The following is a 20,138-nucleotide window of genomic DNA, read 5'->3' as shown; positions in this document are numbered from 1 at the left end:
CTCTTCAGAGAATAATCAATGATGTATGTAAAAATACTTAAAAGGTATGCTGTATTGTAAATATAAAATTGGTATAATTATGGATACTGTAATATGATGCATATGTTAGCTTTATGGCTAACAGCAACCTGTAAGCTACAAGTTTAGGAAAAAACAGAAAGCGAAGGCTAAACGAGTCAGTTAATCCACTTAACTCTTGTACTCCTTGCTTTTTTGTTTAATACCTAAGAACAGTATGACACAGAAAACAATAAAACCCTTTGAAATATTTGCATAATATGGGACTTCATTATATTTCACTGGGCTCGCACTCTCTGAAAAATAGTTTCTTTTAGGTCTCTGCTTAATGCCAGTTCAGAAACACACCCACACTTCAGAATAGGCGATGGAAGACAAAACACTTGAACTGAAACAAATAGCTGAAGCCTGCTTTTTAATACCATCTTATTTTTTAAACAAACATTTGTGAAGGCACCATATCAACATCATCAAACATTTGGTATAAAAGGGTGTGCAGGTCTTATACTTTTCAGTTGTACTTAGATGATCAGGTTCAAAGATTGGATGCTACTGTGATGCTAACCCATTGTGACTAAAGTTTGGATGTGTTAGCTGCCCTCTTTTTATTTTCTTATTTAAATAATAGTTACAATATTTGCCCAATAAAACATGTGATGAGGTTTGTTGGGGTGTTTGTGACAGCTAGTTAATTTTAAATAAAAACAGTGTGACTCAGGTTCAGTGGATGCAGGTGCAGCAGAGGAGGTAGCAGGTCATACTCACTGAGCATTTTGGTTGAGCGGGGAGCAATCAAGTACTCCGGGGACCTGCTGGACTGTGGATTAGTGGTAGGATATTGGAAATCTGACTCTGAGTATCCCAACAGTGACTGGCTGAGATGGCTGGGATGAGTCAGAGAGAGGGACCACAGCTGCCAGCATCTCTGGTGAATGTAAGACCAGAAGGATGAGCTGGGGAGACATGTAAGAGACACTCAGAGCTTGCAGTGGAATTTTTAAAGGAACCAGATTCTAAATGATCAGATTTTAACATATTTATTGCTGATTTTAACCTTCTTGGAAGGTTATGTTTTATGGAATTTTTATTTATTTATTTGAAGACATCACACTGCACTTTAATTATTATTTGGAAACTGGTATAAATAAAAAAAAATCTATGCAAAATACTTTGCACCTACCTTTCCTGTGTGGTGCCTTCATTGTTCAGTCCATTCTCAGTTTTACATCTATTGATGGCTGAGTTCAAGGATGGTAATGGATGGTGATGCCAGCTGCCAACCCAGGTATCACTGCAGCCAGAAACTCAACTAATTTCTAGGTCTTCAGTTTTAATCCTGTCTTCTAATTTCTTAATGAATATTTATTTTTTGAAAAGAGCCCTGTTCTTCAGCTCATTTATTACCTTATATTCCCAGTACAAGCTAAGGTACTTATATGTATTTCTGTAAATGCAAGCTACTGTAAGTGTAAAATATAAAAACATACCAAAAAAATCACATATAAAGTGTAAATCACAGTAACTAATTATAGATAATGTTTTCCAGATATTACATCAATTTCTGGTAAATGAAAAATCAAAGGAAGAAGAATGGAGTGACAAAAACTAACATGTTAGTAAGGAGGTCAAATAAAATAAAAGCAGAATCTTTAAAAAAAAGTCATATTTGTATTCAGTAAGGAACATTGATGTCACAATGACCATCCACATCATCCACCATTTTTCTATTTTTCATTAACTGGAAAGGAAGCTGATCAATAAATTATAAACAAACATCACACCATCTGTATAAAATTAATGAATTCTACTTTCTTGACTTTGTGTATTGACTGATCTTTAATTTTAACGAAATACCCATATTGCTTTTCACAACTTTTAGCTTAGTTAACCCTGAAGACAACTTGGATTGACTCTGACCCAGCTGCCAGTGTGTCTTGTTTGTGTAAAAATGACGCAGAACTTCAGCATCATTTACAAGAAAACCTATTTTGTTTGATGATTTATAGGAATCTGGAAGTTTGTCTCTCAAACTTGACAAAGTCAAAGAGGAGCTAAAAGCCAAAACGGATGAAAATGAAAATTTACACAGTTTGTTAGAACAGCTGCAGGTGGAAAAAGAGAGGCTTGCTGAAAAGATTGAAAAGAATAGAGCATCAGGTGAGTATTGTACTATGGTAAATCCAAACTATAAAACTCACTTTAGAATTCTGGAACATAATGTTACACAGTAGCTTACAAAATGTTATAGTATTATTCATAAGTTATTAGTATCTGCTAATTCCAAGACTGGTTCAAGTAGAAAAATAATAAAATAAAATATATATTAATGGCACATATTGAAGATGGCCTACTAATCAAAGTAATTATTAGCAGTCTAGTCTGGAATTATCAAAATGTGTAAGCAGATGGAATAATGTCTGACACTTCAAAATGTTTAAAAACCCCATGAGCCATCTTAATGGCAGAGCGACGGGAGCTGAGCAGGCTCCTGTCAATAATTGAAAACCCACTGCATCCACTGAACAGGATCATCTCCAGACAGAGGAGCAGCTTCAGCGACAGACTGCTGTCACTGGCCTGCTTCGCTGATCGACTGAGGAGATCGTTCCTCCCCCACACTATGCGACTCTTCAGTTCCATCCGGGGGGTGGGGTGGTTTGTGGGGTAAACGTTAATATTATACAAAATTATTGTCTGTCTGTTATACCTTCATTGTTATCACTCTTTAATTTAATATTGTTCTTTATCAGTATGCTGCTGGAGTATGTGAATTTCCCCTTGGGATTAATAAAGTATCTATCTATCTAATAGCAAGAATAATAATACCTATACTACGTGACATTACATTTTCTAGTGTAATCAAAAAGTCATGTCAAAAGAAATGATGGAAATGCCTATGATGCTAGACTTTGTGAAGAATGTCTGAGGTGACATTTGAAATGTAAAGCTCAGCGATCTGCTTTCACTATAATATGTGTTATTTTTTTTTTTTTTTACATTATTTGAGCAGTATTAAAATACTAACCTTAAAATTACAAGATGTAGTAAAACAGCAACTTTAATTAGTGTGAATGGCTTTTGGAGATTCTCCTGATTCTATCCTTTAAAATTGTACATTATTTAAATTGTACATTTTTTTTAAATGTGTTATTCTAAACAGAAATTCCATAACAGGTAATAAAAAATAATCAGCACAGCTATATGGAAATGTCTTAAAATTTGTTCAAAGGAAATCACTGTACATTTTTAAAAATGCATATTGCAGCAGTAGTCAAAAAAGTAGCTAATTAAGCAAGGAGTTCATTTAACCAGTACCATGTTTTGGGAGAGACCAAACTAGCTGAAACTAAACTGGGAACCCCTGTATTCGATCCCACTGCTATCATGTACATAATGACTAAGCTTTTCTTGACCAAGTCCTAGCTTCCTTGACACCAATGGAAATAGAGTATGGCTACTATTTAGAAGAATGAATCAAGCTGGGTGTCTTGTGTTTTTTATAGTTCATAAACATATTCCTCATAGCTTACCAGTTATGTGGAGTGGTAACTCTGAGGCTAGTAATCTGCACTGGCAACTGGAAGGTTACCGGTTCAAATCCCGTAAACGTCACAAGACTCTACTCCATTAGGCCATTGAGCAAGGCCCCTTAACCTGCAATTGCTCCTTCCTGGGTATGACGTTAATCTGCATTCAGCCCTACAAGTAGGCCCTCAGACCTGCAGGGAAAATTTGGGGGATGGTGGCAGAATTGGCACTCCAGTCACCATAAAAAAAAACTCATATTGTTCCATTCCATTTGAAGTAGTGTGGTGCTGAGGTGTCACCCGTTGCATGGCTGCACTCTGGTCCTACTCTGGGATCCTGAGGGTTTGTCGTGTGGTGGGTATGGCAAGGAGCTGTATCAGTGCATGGTCCTAACCTCCTCTTACCAGTTATGCCCACTATTTTGTATGCTAGATGAGAAAGACTGGGCTGCAATTTCTAGCTGAAACATTTTAATTGAAATCTGTAACCATTACATTGCAATATGTAACCTGATCTGGTTTTCAAAGTAGCACTATTATCAATAGGGAAAAGAGAGAATAACAAAGCAAAATAAAAGTGAACAAAAAATGTGTATTAAATACAATATTTTGATATTTTAAAAGCCAGTATTTCAAATCCACCACTGATTATCTAGGACCAATGAGGTATACAAGAAATACTGTATGAATAGGAATTATTGTGATATTGTATTGATATCTAAAAGCACAAGGCAAATTTCAAGTGTAATTCCCATGCAAGATGCTATATAAAATGAGTACTTAGTTGGTACGTTTTTATTTTTTACAGTGCAATATATATCACCAGAAATTTCACTGATTTTTCTCTTATTATTTTAGAAAAGGAGAATATTTTAGGATTTGGAAAGAACAAGGCACCCAAAAAAGCTGGGTCTCCATCACGACTGGATTCATTTATAAAGTCTTTGGAAGAAGACCGGGATTACTACAAAAACCAACTCGAGGGCCTGAGGAAGATGCTGAGAAACAGAAACTCAAGATCTCTCCGTAGCAAGTCTTGGGGAAGGAGCCCCTCAAGGACACCTGCATTAAAGGTGAAAGTTGCCATCTGTATTATGTGAATATGTTTGGAGTATATACACTCACCTAAAGGATTATTAGGAACACCATACTAATACAGTGTTTGACCCCCTTTCGCCTTCAGAACTGCCTTAATTCTACGTGGCATTGATTCAACAAGGTGCTGAAAGCATTCTTTAGAAATGTTGGCCCATATTGATAGGATAGCATCTTGCAGTTGATGGAGATTTGTGAGATGCACATCCAGGGCACGAAGCTCCCGTTCCACCACATCCCAAAGATGCTCTATTGGGTTGAGATCTGGTGACTGTGGGGGCCATTTTAGTACAGTGAACTCATTGTGATGTTCAAGAAACCAATTTGAAATGATTCGAGCTTTGTGATATGGTGCATTATCCTGCTGGAAGTAGCCATCAGAGGATGGGTACATGGTGGTCATGAAGGGATGGACATGGTCAAAAACAATGCTCAGGTAGCCCGTGGCATTTAAACGATGCCCAATTGGCACTAAGGGGCCTAAAGTGTGCCAAGAAAACATCCCCCACACCTTTACACCACCACCACCAGCCTGCACAGTGGTAACAAGGCATGATGGATCCATGTTCTCATTCTGTTTACGCCAAATTCTGACTCTACCATTTGAATGTCTCAACAGAAATTGAGACTCATCAGACCTGGCAACATTTGTCCAGTCTTCAACTGTCCAATTTTGAACTCGCGCAAATGTAGCCCCTTTTTCCTATTTATAGTGGAGATGAGAGGTACCCGGTGGGGTCTTCTGCTGTTGTAGCCCATCCGCCTCAAGGTTGTGCGTGTTGTGGCTTCACAAATGCTTTGCTGCATACCTCGGTTGTAACGAGTGGTTATTTCAGTCAAAGTTGCTCTTCTATCAGCTTGAATCAGTCGGCCCATTCTCCTCTGACCTCTAGCATCAACAAGGCAATTTCGCCCATAGGACTGCCGCATACTGGATGTTTTTCCCTTTTTACACCATTCTTTGTAAACCCTAGAAATGGTTGTGCGTGAAAATCTCAGTAACTGAGCAGATTGTAAAATACTCAGACCGGCCCGTCTGGCACCAACAACCATGCCACACTCAAAATTGCTTAAATCACCTTTCTTTCCCATTCTGACATTCAGTTTGGAGTTCAGGAGATTGTCTTGACCAGGACCACACCCCTAAATGCATTGAAGCAACTGCCATGTGATTGGTTGATGAGATAATTGCATTAATGAGAAATTGAACAGGTGTTCCTAATAATCCTTTAGGTGAGTGTATGTTTGAAATACAAATGTTTTTTCAGTTAGTTTACAGGGCCTTTCTAGCTGATCTAACTCATTAATATCTGCTCCTTCCACTTTAATGATTCATTTGGAAGGTTTAATCCCTTTAGCTTTGAATAAGCATAATCTGACCAAAAGACGATTGGAATAATAGATATGAAAGAATGGGCAAGTAAACCTTGGAGGCACTTCTACATGAAGAGAGGCAGTCATAAACCACCTTCTCAATAGCTTGCTCTTTTTAATATTAGTCTATTGAGTCCCTTTGTGGATATTTTTGTCTGGGAAGGGGAGTTATTTTTTCTTAGCATGTGTCTTTTAGATTACTTTTCCCCCAAAATATCTTAAACTAAATTTCCAATAAATTGTGTGATTTAAGCATATACAATTACACATGCTTTACAGAATCACTGATTATAGCTGTTCAATGAACTGCTTGAACATTGAAGAGCTGCTATGTTGTACTGCCACCTAATGGTAACATTGAATACAACCTCTTTATCGATATTTGACTTCAGCACCTCAGTAACTGTGGTTTCCATTATACACTGGCCAACCAAAAATAATAATATGATCGACAACGAACGAGCGAATATTTGATGACATGTCGTTTTATGCTGTGAACATTTTCAAAAAACCATAACTAAAAAGAATCCTGAAAGTTTAGGGTCAAGGGTTATTAGCATGGATCAGGTTTGTTTAGTTGAGGCTGTCTGTAGTGAGAGTCCAATAAAAAGAGAAGACGATTGATCCAAGCTTATTATAAAAATGTAGTAGAACCTGTTTTATCCAGTGTAAAGTCAAGGAACACTGGGAACCTAATGAAGAATCATTAGGTAAGGCCATGAAACCAGTCCTGGACAGCCTGTCAATCCATTGCAAAACTCACACATGACATTACTCATTGCAGTCCAGTTTAAATTGCCTGATCGAAAGCAAATACTGTACATACAATGTGAAGACATACAGATACAAGATATACTTTCCAAGATTAAAGTTAGAGTCCAAAAAATATAAGACTGCATTGCAACCTGCTGCATAAGCAAGATGTAGTCTTATGTTCTGTCCTGTTATAAACACAAGTGTTTAGCAAATACTACTTTATTGTTAACTAACATGCATTGTAAGCATTTTGGGAATGTTCTGCCTGTTGTTGTTCTCAAGGGAGGAACCTCAGAATCGGAAATTATTCAGCTTCTGCGAGAGCGAGATGATTTGCAGGCCATGCTAGAGAAATATGAGCGCCACCTGGTGGAAGTTCAAGCCAATGTGAAAGTCCTCACAGCTGAGCGAGACAAGACCAACATGCTCTATGGGCAGGTAAGGTCCACTGCTACTATAAAAGTAAAATATTCATGGCAAACTTGCCAACAGTGTTCTCTGAATTAGAAGTTACGTGATTGTGCCTACGGAGCACTAACAGCTTCAATTAAAACAATTAGTCTCAAGTGGCCCAGGGACTCTAGATACGCTCAATTAGGAGTTGCTTTCTCACAGCTGTTTTTAATGCCTGATCTGCCTTATCTTATAACCTTTCCTTATAACTGTGTTGCTGGGCTTAGCTTTTAGCGTTTAGCTATAATTGAAGTGTAGCATGACTCAAATGCTGCTTTGTAATATCAGAGTGCAGTCGTATTAGTTTAAATTCAATGAACGAAAAAAGTTGGAATAACATTGGATTGATACATTTGATGAACCGATCAATACTTGCCAGTGTACTGTCTTTATATTTTCTTTTTTCCCAGCCACAGTAATCATGAGGTCATCAGAACTGGTGCAATTTTGAAGGAGAATTTGGGATGAAGGCAGCTTAAAGACAGCATTGTTACACTTAGAAGAGAAATAAACAGACTTTAAAATATATGCCTGTCATAACCATCTGCAAAATATATGGCCTACTTGTGTTTTGTTTTTATGCAGGCCCAGGAAGAAATAGCAAGACTGCGTCGGGAGATCATCAAGTCCCCAAAGTCTCCAAAAACAAGCCTTACAGCACAGGCTATTCTACGTCGTGTTGAGGCAGAGAGAGATGAAGCTGCTGCAGACTTGCGAAGGATGTCAACAGAGCGTGACAGTCTGAGGGAAAGAATAATGGTAAAAAAAAATGGAGTTGACATCCAACCCCATATTTTGTATATTTTGTTTGCTTGAGGGGCACAATGCAGCAATGGTAAGTGCTGCCTCTTCATTGCTACAGAGACCCATTTTCTTTTGTAAAGACCTAAGTGATTAATGTTTACTGAAGACTCCAGATTTGCATAGTGTGCCTAAGAATGTCTTGCAATGGATTTGCATCCTGTGTTGGGTTGGTTCCTTACTTGTGCCTGAAGATGTGGATAGGCCTTGAATCCTCAGAACTCTCGTTGTTATTATTATATCACAGTTCAACAACTAAGACTTTTACATCCATGTTCTTAGAAAGTTGTCAATTGAAATATGCATGATTAGTCTGTTATTTCAGTAAACCTGAATGTGCTTTTTGGAAAATTAAATAGCCCTTGTAATGCATGGAAATTATTTATTTAATGTGGCTAGGTTTATAACACTGTAGTGCTAGAATGGAGTAATGCCAAGTAGATCAATTAGAAGTCTTATTAGGTGCCAGTGAATATAATGTAGGAGTACACCTCATCTTCACTCTTGGCATACCATCTAAAATTTATATTTGATTTAAGCTCTGTATCTAAAAATGCTGAATATTTAAATTAATTGTTCCATATCAAGTTAGCATTAAAAGCAAAACTTTCAAATTCTTGTCATTTACATATTTAAATTAATAATATTAGTAAAATAAGGAAATAATCAAATACTTTCATTTATTGAATTTCTTTTTTTTTTTATATATATAAACAGATAACACAAGAGAAAGCTATTAATGACAAAGCCCACCTGGAACAGAAAATAGAAGATTTACAAGCAGACATTCAAATGGTAAGATGAAAATGGTCCTCCAAAAGCCCTTTAGTGAATTAAGCAAAGTCTGAATAGATGTATAAATATATCACACAGTTTGGAATTGTGCACAATTACATATGACACCCCTGGAAAAATAAATTAATAAAACGATATCACATACCTGTGGGGTACCTCATTCGCCTTTTGAATTTGTTTAATTGTTGCCTGGAAGATAATCAATGGTTTATTTTATCATAACAAATACTCCAAAAGCAGTACAGGTACAAAGCTAAATATTTGTTTCTTAAACGTTCATTGTCTGACATGTCCCCTACTGGTAAAAAATTGGATTATCTATATATATATATATAATTTACTAAGGGCACGCAAGACAGTGAGCGCAAGCAAGACAGAGAGCCACGCCTGCCAACTCACAGAGCCCCGCCCGCCAACTCTAAGACCATGAAATACCCTCGAAAAAGCCCCACCCACCAACTCTAAGGACAAGCAAGACAGAGAGCACACGCAAGACAGGGAACCACGCCAGCCAAAGCCCGCCCGCCATCTATAACTAAGGGCAAGCAAGACGGAGAGCCATGCCTGCCAACTCTAAGACGATGGGATATGCACGACAGAGCCCCACCCGCCATCACTGATCCTACTTCCGTGTCCACTGTCGCTCTCGATCAAACAGCAATAATTAGCAACCAAAGATAACTGGCAGTAACAGTGCAAAATTCACAATTGGTATGCCAGTTTGAAAAGATAAGTTTTGAGGGTAGTTTTAAAATGTGTTATTGAATCAAGCTGATGTATATGAGAGAGAAGAGAATTCCCGAGTTGAGGAGCACTATGAGAGACGCTCGAGCTCCTATACCACTGAGTTTGATGTGTGGTACAGAAAGTACAGCTGCAGATGAGAATCAGAGTGAGCGAGTCGAGTGTCAGTCTGTAGGAGATCAGTGAGGCTGTGGAGAGCTTTAAATGTTAAGAGTGGTATTTAGTATTGTATTCTGTAGTTAACAGGGAGCCAGTGAAGTTGAGAGAGAATGGGTGTAGTATGTTCAGTGGATTTAGAACAGCAGGTTATTATCCTGGCAGCAGAATTTTGAATAAATTGTAAGCGATGGATACATTTTTGTGGGATAACAGATAGAATAGCATTACAGTAATCTATACGTGAGGTGACTCGGGCATTAACCAATACTTTAGTACTGTGTTGCATAAGAACTGGACGAAGTCTAGAAATGTTTCGGAGATGGAAGAAAGCAGTCCGAGAAATGTTATTTATACGGGAGGAATTATTTAATAATAATAATAATTATTATTATTTAATAATTGCCATTATTAATGTATAAATGGATATAAATAATTTCATGTAAATGATTCGTCAAAATCTGTTGTATGTAAACGATACTGTTTAAAACGTTATTGTTTTTTCATCAGAAAACCCGGTTTCCACGTCTACCTGTATTAGTTTAAATGGCACTTTTACCACTCGCAATAGGGCGGACGCATTGACTTATTGTGTCGACTGGGCAACACAGTGAATGTGGCGTCTACCTATATATATATCTATGTTTTCCGTAGCCTGCTACAGGAAGGTACTCTCTCAACCATTGGCATTGGTTTTGCTCCATGCTATTTTTGTTATACTGCGACGTTGGTTTCCTAAGCCTTTGTTATACTAAATTCCTTTCTCACCGTTTTCCATTCCTATTCTTATACTGCCGTATGCTACGGGCTTCGGCTAGTTACAACTAGCATCCTATCCAGAACTAGTTTCAGTCTTGTGTCTGATGCCGGTATAAATACTAGCTATACATAACATTACATTTAAAAATGTGGGTTCAAAAAAAAATTTGGATAGATGATGGCTTAAATGTCAATATTAGGAGATAAAAATTCTTTAAATTAACTAGGCTGAATTTTAAGCCCAGGATAGCAAATGTTTCTACAAGTAACAAAGGCTTCTTGATGCAGCTCAGCTCTTTTATTCCACTCTGTACAGTATGTTGTTAATTTTTTTTAATCATTAGTAATTAACACCACATAAATATGCACAAATACCACTCACTGCTCCTCCAAACCACAAACCAGGGCCAAACTGATAGCCTTGTTCCAGCTTTTTTTCTCAGCACTGTTTTCCTCTACACACGACTCCTGTCTCTTCCAGTTTCTATGATATTTGCCATTGTGAGTATTTCCAAATTCTCCTTAATACTGTTATCAGCCCAAGCAGCAGGTTGTACTTGCAATTTGTCTACAGACCACTGCACTTGTAACATCATTCTGAACAGAAAGGGAGTCTTTCATAAAAGCAAACCAAATGAAACAGTCAACATGAGTGTTTGAACATTGTACAGAAAGAGAGAATGCTTCTGCTATATACAGAAATCGATTAGTGATCACAATGACATTCCAGCCTGTTTTAAATTATTGGGTTTACCTTACAAATCATTGTGAAATTTTTCAGATTTTTTCGTGAACCCAAAAAAAAAAAAGATAGTGGAAAATAAAAATTGAACTTAACTTAGATTGGTTTCCCCTTATGGTTCATGGTGCTAGACAATAACATCCTTAACTGCATCTATGATGTGACCATATATTGTGCCATGTATGCAGGTGTAGCTTGTAATGGACAGATATTCCATCCTTGGTTGAAGAAGCCAGAGCTTCCTAATGACCAATGTGCTTTTAGGGATGTTGAGGGCATATGCAGCATTTGGAGAATAAGCATTTTTTGGGCAACATTCTTAGACCCATTTAATGTTTCTTTTAAGATGTTTTCTTACATTATGATATTGGGGCACTTCTTTGAAAATCTTTGAATTTGAACTAAAAAGTGAATTTCATCATTCAACACAGTATTGGTACAGTCAACAGCATTTTAAATGAAAATAGAGAAATGGTGTCTAAAATGTTAAATTTTACTTACTATATACCACAATGAATAATTATGGAAAAAACGTTGTATATCAAGTTTTGGATCTAATCTCATATTTTGTTATCCTTGAAGCTTGAGAAAGAACGTTTGGATTATAAAGCTGAGCAAGGAAAAATGAAGGAACTAATTTTTTCCCTTGAAGAGGAAAGCAAAATCTTTTCCCGCAAGGCAACAACCATAGAGGAAGAATTGAACAGGACTAAAGCAAATTACAATTCACTGAGGTAAATACAACATTATCTTAAGTATTTTTTTCAAAGATCTAATAAATAATTACAAGACAAACTGCTACTGCTGTCATTATTATGCTTCAGAAAAATTGCTTGTAAATAGATTTCCTACTGGGGCCATTTCCAGATGAGCTGCTGGCCTAATGTTGCTTCAGGGACACCTGGCTACAACTCACTTGCCCATACACTGCCACATCTCCTGTACTAACGTTTTCACTACATCATTTGTCTCTTTGCCCAAGGAGGGGCACCTTGGCTACAGATTCCCATGGAAGTGTCTACCTGCTTTCACTTAACAGTCATGTACTTTCTTTCTCAAGCGGCTCAGGATCTCCGTTTGTCTGTGGAGCCACCTGTCCCTTAACATCCTCAGGAAACAGTGCTCATTTCTGCCCAGTTTACAACTCTTATCTTGGTGCTGTTGTCCACAGTCCTTCCAGATATAGCCAGTACAAATATACATGAAAATAAAATAAAGAATTACAGTATGTTTGCAGTTGCCACTGTTATCGGAGTACAGCTGCAACGTTGAAAATCTTTAAGCTACCTACTAGTAACTATGTCCCCGGGAAAAGATGGTCACTGAATAAATGGAGAAAGAGATGAACAAGGAGATTTGAAGATGGTGGAGTCTTACAGAAATTAATTATATTTTTGTAAAAATGACATGAATACTATTATACTATACTATACTATATACTATAATATTTTTTGATATGACTCTCAAGACATTAATTAATATTCATGAATATTCTTAGACTCAAAATGGGCGTATCCAGATGGTTTTAGAAGTTCTGTCTCACTTATCTTCTGCTGTCTCATTGGTCGCATATTTTTTTTTTTTATTTTGAAAATAACTGGAAAATGGTCATTAAACCAGCAAAGAAATATGGCCTTACTTAACTACTTAGGTTTCCAGGACAAATGATTCTGTTCCACAATCAGGAAAATAGTTGCTGTAACTACCAGTACTAGTTGCATTGAACCTATAAACCTTGAAAGCTCATTGCTTCCCAGAGTTTATTCTTTACTTTGAGATCCACAAAAATAACTGGAGTCAGTGGTGAAATGACTGAGTCAAAACAAGAGAACACCATTCATTTAACCTACCCAGTAATGTGGAAGGTAATGTGCCAAACTGAAGGTAATTAACAGTTTTTAATATTAAGAGGCATGTGTATTTTATTGTTCTATTTTAGGAAATAAGCATTTAACTTTTACTTTGAGGTATTTTGTGGCATTGTATAAATACAAAAAAAATCAATGTTGAATTAATTTATACTAGTTTTTGGATAAGCCAAAAAATGAAAGGTTACTATGTCTTGGTGTGGTAGTTCCATATACTCAAAGGTATTAACAAAGTTTTAACAATAAACTAACCTAAAAAATTGAATTGAGAACGCTCTGTCTCTGTAATCAGATTCCCTCTACAAAGCTGAACTGATATGCCTTTTTGTATGGCCTATTTCACCAGGACAGCAACAAATCATGTGGAAGATACCCTCAGTGACACCCAGCGGCACCTTTCACAAAAAATTGCTGAACTGCAGGGCACTCAAGAGAAACTTAAGCAATTGGATGAAAAGAATGGTATGGCTAATGTTACTCAACTTTCAGATCATGAAACCATACAGAATAACTTTAGTGAGACTAATAGGTTTGACTTCACAATACACAACTTTCTTTAGTCTTTCTTTAGAGGTTAAATCATATTTTAAGATATTAAGTATTTACTGCATGGTGCACAGTAATTTTTAAACATCGTGTTTCTTCAAATATTGCTGTAAGAGAGATTGTTAATTGTACTATTGATTAATTTGTAATTTAATTCTTTGTTATCCAAATAATGTAAAATTTGGTTATTGGGGATATTCAAGTGCAACAATGTTGATAACAAAAGCACAGAGGCAGGTAATCCATAAGGAAGTTTGCTTTTCTTTTGATCAGCTGAAAGTTGGATATAAAATGTATGTTCTTATATAAAGGTGCTAGCCAAAAAGTGGAAATGGAAGCTTATGAAGTATTTCTAGCAAAATTAAAGAAATGTAAACAATTTTCAATATACACAGCATCACACATTCAAAGTTTTTATTTTATCTGTATTTTTTATTCATTCAAAAATATATTAATCCATCCATCCTCTTCCGCTTCGGATCGCGGAGGCAGCAGCTTGAGCAGAGAGGCCCAGATTTCCCTCTCCCCTGCCACTTCTAGCTCTTCTGGTAGAATCCCAAGGCATTCCCAGGCCAGCTGGCAGACATAGTCCCTCCAGCGTGTCCTGGGTCTTCCCCGGGGCCTCCTCCCGGTTGGATGTGCCCGGAACACCTCACCAGCGAGGCGTCCAGGAGGCATCCTGATCAGATGCCCGATCCACCTCATCTGACTACTCTCGATGCGAAGGAGCAGCACCTCTACTCTGAGCCCCTCCCGGATGACTGAGCTTCACACCCTATCTTTTTAGGGAAGCCCAGACACCCTGCGGAGGAAACTCATTTCAGCCGCTTGTATTCGCGATCTTGTTCTTTTGGTCACTACCCATAGCTCATGACCATAGGTGAGGGTAGAAACGTAGATTGACTAGTAAATTGAGAGCTTTGCCTTTGATGCAGAGCCCACATCACTGCGGACGCCTCACCGATCCGCTTGTCAATCTCACGCTCCATTCTTCCCTCACTCGTGAATAAGACCCCGAGATACTTGAACTCCTCCACTTGGGGCAGGATCTCTTCCCCCAACCCTGAGAGGGCACTCCACCCTTTTCCAGCTTAGGACCATGGTCTTGGATTTGGAGGTGCTGATTCCCATCCCAGCCGCTTCACACTCAGCTGTGAATCGATCCAGAGAGAGCTGAAGATCATGGCCTGATGAAGCAAACAGGATAACATCATCTGCAAAAAGCAGTGACCCAATCCTGAGTCCACCAAACCGGACCCCCTCCGCACCCTGGCTGCGCCTAGAAATTCTGTCCATAAAAGTTATGAACAGAATCGGTGACAAAGGGCAGCCCTGGCAGAGTCTAACTGTCACTGGAAACGGGTTTGACTTACTGCCTGCAATGCAGACCAAGCACTGACACCGGTTGTACAGGGACCAAACAGCCTTTATCATGGGGTCCGGTACCCCATACTCCCAGAGCACCCCCCACAGGATTCCCCAAGGGACATGTTCAAATGTCATTTTCAAGTCCACAAAACACATGTAGACTGGTTGGGCAAACTCCCATGCACCCTCCAGGACCCTGCTAAGTTGTGTAGAGCTGGTTCACTGTTCCGTGACCAGGATGAAAGCCACACTGTTACTCCTGAATCCATGGTTCGACTATCTGACAGACACTCCACCCCAGGACCCCCGAATAGACTTTTCCTGGGAGGCTGAGGAGTGTGACCCTCTGTAGCTGGTACACACCCTCCAGTCCCCCTTCTTAAAGATGGGGACCTCCACCCCAGTTTGCCAATCCAGAGGCACTGTCCCTGATGTCCATGTGATGTTGCAGAGGAGTGTCAACCAAGACAGTCCTACGACATCCAGAGCCTTGAGGAACTCCAGGCGTATCTCATCCACCCCCAGGGCCCTGCCATCAAGGAGTTTTTTGACCACCTCGGTGACCTCCGTCCCAGAGATGGGGGAGCCCACCTCTGAGTCCCCAGGCTCTGCTTCCTCATTGGAAGGCATGTTAATGGGATTGAGGAGGTCTTTGAAATACTCCCCCTACCGACCCATAACGTCCCAAGTCAAGGTCAGCAGCGCACCATCCCCACCATATACAGTGTTGACACTGTATTGCTTCCCCCTCCTGAAACGCAGCATGGTGGACCAGAATCTCCTTGAAGCTATCCGAAAGTCGTTCTCCATGGCCTCCCCAAACTCCTCCCACGCCCGAGTTTTTGCCTCCGCAACCATTGAAGCCGCATTCCACTTGTCCTGCCGGTACCTATCAGCTGCCTCCAGAGTACCACAGGACAAAAGGGTCCTGTAGGACTCCTTCTTCAGCTTGACAGCATCCTTCACCGCTGGTGTCCACCAACAGGTTCGGGGATTGCCGCCACGACAGGCACCGACCACCTTACGGCCACAGCTCTGGTCAGCCGCCTCAACAGAGGCATGGAACATGGCCCATTTGGACTCGATGTCACCCACCTCCGTCGGGACGTGGTTGAAGTTCTGCCGGAGGTGGGAGTTGAAGCTACTTCTGACAGGGGACTCTGCCAGATTTTCCCGGCAGACCCTCTCAATATGTTTGGGCCTACCAGGCTTGACTGGTATTCTCCCACACCATCGAAGCCAACTCACCACCAGGTGTTGATCAGTTGACAGCTCTGCCCCTCTCTTCACCCGCGTGTCCAGGACATGTAGGCGCAGGTCTGATGACACGACCACAAAGTCAACCATCGAACTGAGGCCTAGGGTGTCCTAGTTCCAAGTACACATATGAACACCCCTATGGTTGAACATGGTGGTCGTTATGGACAATCTGTGACGAAAACAGAAGTCCAATATCAAAACACCACTCCGGTTCAGATCGGGGGGACCATTCCTCGCAATAACACCCTTCCAGGTCTCACTGTCATTGCCCACGTGAGCATTGAGTGTCCCAGCAGAATGAGGGAGTCCCCAGAAGGTATGCCCTCTAGCACCCCCTCCAGGAATTTCAAAAAGGGTGGGTACTCCAAACTGCTGTTAGGCGCATACGCGCAAACAGTTACAACCCGTCCCCCCACCTGAAGGCGAAGGGAGGCTACCCTCTCGTCCATTGGGGTAAACCCCAATGAACAGGCTCCAAGTCAGGGGTCAAGAAGTATACCCACACCCACTCAGCACCTCTCATCAGGGGCAACTTCAGAGTGGTAGAGAGTCCAGCCCCTCTCATGGAGATTGGTTCCAGAGTCCAAGCTGTGCGTCGAGGTGAGCCCGACTATATCTAGCCGGAACCTCTCAACCTTACGCACTAGCTCAGGCTCTTTCCCCTTCAGAGAGGTGACATTCCATGCCCCAAGAGCCAGCTTCTGTAGCTGAGGACTGGACCGCCAAGGTCCCCACCTTCGGCCACCACCCTACTCACACTGCACCGGACCTCCTTGGCCCCTCCCATAGGTGATGAGCCCATGGGAAGGGGGACCCACATTGCCTCTTTGGGCTGTGCCCGGCCGAGCCCCATGAGTGTAGGCCCAGCCACCAGGCGCTCTCCATCGAACTCCGCCTCCTGGCCTGGCTCCAGAGGGTGGCCCTGGTCCGGGCGAGGGGAAGCGCCGTCCAAAGTTTTCATTCATCATAGAAAGTTTGCTGTACCGCTCTTTGTCTTATCCCTCACCTAGGACCAGTTTGCCTTGGGTAGCCCTGCCAAGGGCATAAAGCCCCGGACAACAGAGCTCCTAGGATCATTGGGACATGCAAATCCCTCCACCACAATAAGGTGGCAGTTCGAGGAGGGGCAGTGGTGTACCATGCCACACCAAATGTGTGGATGACTTCAGAAATTTTTTGGAATTGGATTACGAGTTAGGGCATAGAATTACAACTTAAGGAAAGGAAAATTTTGTTGCTTCTTGACAATTGTGTGACACACCCTCATTTAGATAATTTAAAAAATATAAAGCTGGATTTTCTTCCTCCTAATACACATCGTTAGTGCAACCGATAGACATGGGGGTAATAAAAAATTTAAAAACGTATCGAGGAACATTGGTTAATTACATACTACAATCCATTGATGAAAACCTATTAAGTTCCTCAACAGCTAGAGAAATTAGTGCATTCAATACAGTTTGTCTCTGACAGTTGGTAAGTTATCAAAACAAACACCAACCTTTGGAGATTCCTGAAATTTTGAGGAAAATGAGGACATATTACATGTTTCTACTGTAAATAATGAAGAATTTTCTACAATAGATGACAATTTACCATGTTACGATGAAAATGAAGACTCTGAGGATGCAATTGTTGAAGTCATTAAATCAAAACACCAAAAATTTGACGAAGAAAATGGTGATGATGATGATGATGATGATCCTCCTGTGCCTGTGACTAACCGGGAGGAAAAAAATGTATAGTCACATTACAGGGTTATTTTATGCAGGAAGGCAATGAAGGGAGCCTTGCATCCACACTGAATATCTGTGCTGATTTTGTAGAAGTGCAAACTTACAAAAACATAAGACACACTACACTTGATGCATTTTTGCAGAATTAAATTGTATGTACATGCCTAATTGTTTTACTTTAGAATTTATTAATTTTTCTTCACAGTTTATATTATTTCCTTATAATTTATACTGTATTTTGGTTCAATAATTTATTAAAATATGTACCTACTTATTTTATTTTAGAATTTATTTTTATTTTTTCTTCACAGTTTATATTTTCTTGTAATTTATATTTCTGTTCAATTATTTATTAAAATATTAAGAGAAAATTGTTTAATTTTATGTGGAATTCACTTAATTGGGGCAGCCACTTAATTGGGCCAACATGTCCTAGTCCTAATGTGTCCCAATTAAGCAGAATGGACAGTATTTCAATTAGCTCAAAACTGAGACAAAGTAATGTCCAAATAACTTAGTAGGATAGAAGGTTTCGGTCTTGTATAATTTTCTTGTAGCTGCAAGGAAATAAATCTGCTTTTCAAGTTACAAATAATGTGTTTCATCCATTACTGCCTGGGTAAAAGTGACAAAGTAATATTACTATTAGTATTTATTTCAAGATGTATCTTTAGCAGAGACAAATTGTGCATGTATGGCAACTAACATGTTTGGCTGCCTTTATTAATTTGTGTTGATGATGCAATTCTAATGATTTATTCTAAAATTATATGTAGAGAGATTGTAATGGTCCAGGGTGATCCAGATCTAATTATGCAACTTTTAATGCAATGCAGGAAAACAATAAAAGACAAAAGAATTGTTTGAAATATCTTGTAATAAATGACCGTCTCCTCACCATTTTGGAATGCAGGGCAGGTGTTGCCATCTATCGGCAACAAAAAGAATTTTTTGTGAATTCTCTATGTAATAAACTTTTAAGTTATAGCGTAATGAAAATTGCATAATTAGATCTGGACCACCCTATAGATAGAATTTACGTTTGTTTGAACGATGTCATAGGAACATCTCCATAGCCTGTGTCAGCTTCATTAAGTTTAAAAAAATTTATAAAGACCATAAAAATGTAAAATTGTATACAATAAATGTAAGAAAAGTTAAATACCTGGGTTTTTAGACCACAGAATAAAATAACTAGATGGAAGAGAAAGAAAATTAACTGGCAACATTATATTTGCCTTCAGAGGGTTGCCAGAAATTTTCGTTAATCAATGAATTTAAAAGAAATAGCCTAAACTACTTCGCCAGAATTATTTTAAGAGTGTAAAAAATTACCAGTATCAGGACCAATGTGATACCTTAAGTTAATTTTATCTTTTTTAATGTAAGAGTTTGTAACCAAGTGTATTTGGAGTATCCAACCTAAAAAGTAAATCCTTGTATCTTTTTCTATTTGTGTTTAAGATGAACTCGCAAGACAAGCTATAAATCTTCGGGAGGATATCCTCTCTCTTCAGGCCACTGTTAACAGGCTGAATGTAGACAAGGATACCTTACAGTCTGTAGTGGATGAGAAGACTGAGAAGATCTCTTTTCTTGAGGACGTCATAACAGATAAGGTTTCAGTGCCTCGTTTCTTTTTAAACATACAAAGAGTTTGAAAATGTTTGAATACATTCAATTTATGAATCCGTCTTTATGTACCATCTGTCTATATAAAATTTTTTTTCGGATGTAGCTAAATACCATGTTGCATTGTTTCACAAAGCAAGTTACACACATCTGAAAAGGTTCCCCAAAGTGATACTGTACTTCCAAACATGCAGTGTGTGGCACAAAATACAAGAAAATGGGATCATCCACATTATTCAAGTTCTATACCCTTTATTCCGAGAAATGTTTATAGTAATGCATCACCAGAGGCATACCTTGTTCCCTAATTATTAAAACGCGTTCTTTACATTAAGTTATAAGCCAGTCATTGGAGGTGCTCTTCATTTCATAGTTTTTCTTAGTTATTTGCTTTTTCCTGTGGTTTTAAGCTCATTTTGAGAATTTTCTTGCGTAACCAATTTGTTTGCTTTTCTAGCCCAATCAATAAACTGTCTAATCTATTATAACATCTTTCTATTTTGTGTCT

General features: G+C 39.1%; 1 protein-coding gene across 3 annotated transcripts in view; it reads left to right on the top strand.

Moving 5' to 3' along the window:
- tsga10 (testis specific, 10) overlaps positions 1-20,138 on the top strand; it is an 80,115-nt gene that overhangs the window by 21,261 nt on the left and 38,716 nt on the right. For all 3 annotated transcript variants that reach the window (XM_039743926.1, XM_039743925.1, XM_039743927.1), the window contains 8 exons: positions 2,025-2,175; positions 4,404-4,618; positions 7,053-7,208; positions 7,809-7,982; positions 8,742-8,819; positions 11,803-11,954; positions 13,435-13,550; positions 19,463-19,617. In XM_039743926.1, the coding sequence (XP_039599860.1) occupies positions 2,025-2,175; positions 4,404-4,618; positions 7,053-7,208; positions 7,809-7,982; positions 8,742-8,819; positions 11,803-11,954; positions 13,435-13,550; positions 19,463-19,617 (1,197 nt within the window). The remainder of the gene's footprint in view (positions 1-2,024; positions 2,176-4,403; positions 4,619-7,052; positions 7,209-7,808; positions 7,983-8,741; positions 8,820-11,802; positions 11,955-13,434; positions 13,551-19,462; positions 19,618-20,138) is intronic.

Source organism: Polypterus senegalus, chromosome 2 (genome assembly GCF_016835505.1).
Source record: "Polypterus senegalus isolate Bchr_013 chromosome 2, ASM1683550v1, whole genome shotgun sequence".
NCBI lineage: Eukaryota > Metazoa > Chordata > Cladistia > Polypteriformes > Polypteridae > Polypterus > Polypterus senegalus.
This window is presented reverse-complemented; position numbering and strand designations above follow the sequence as displayed.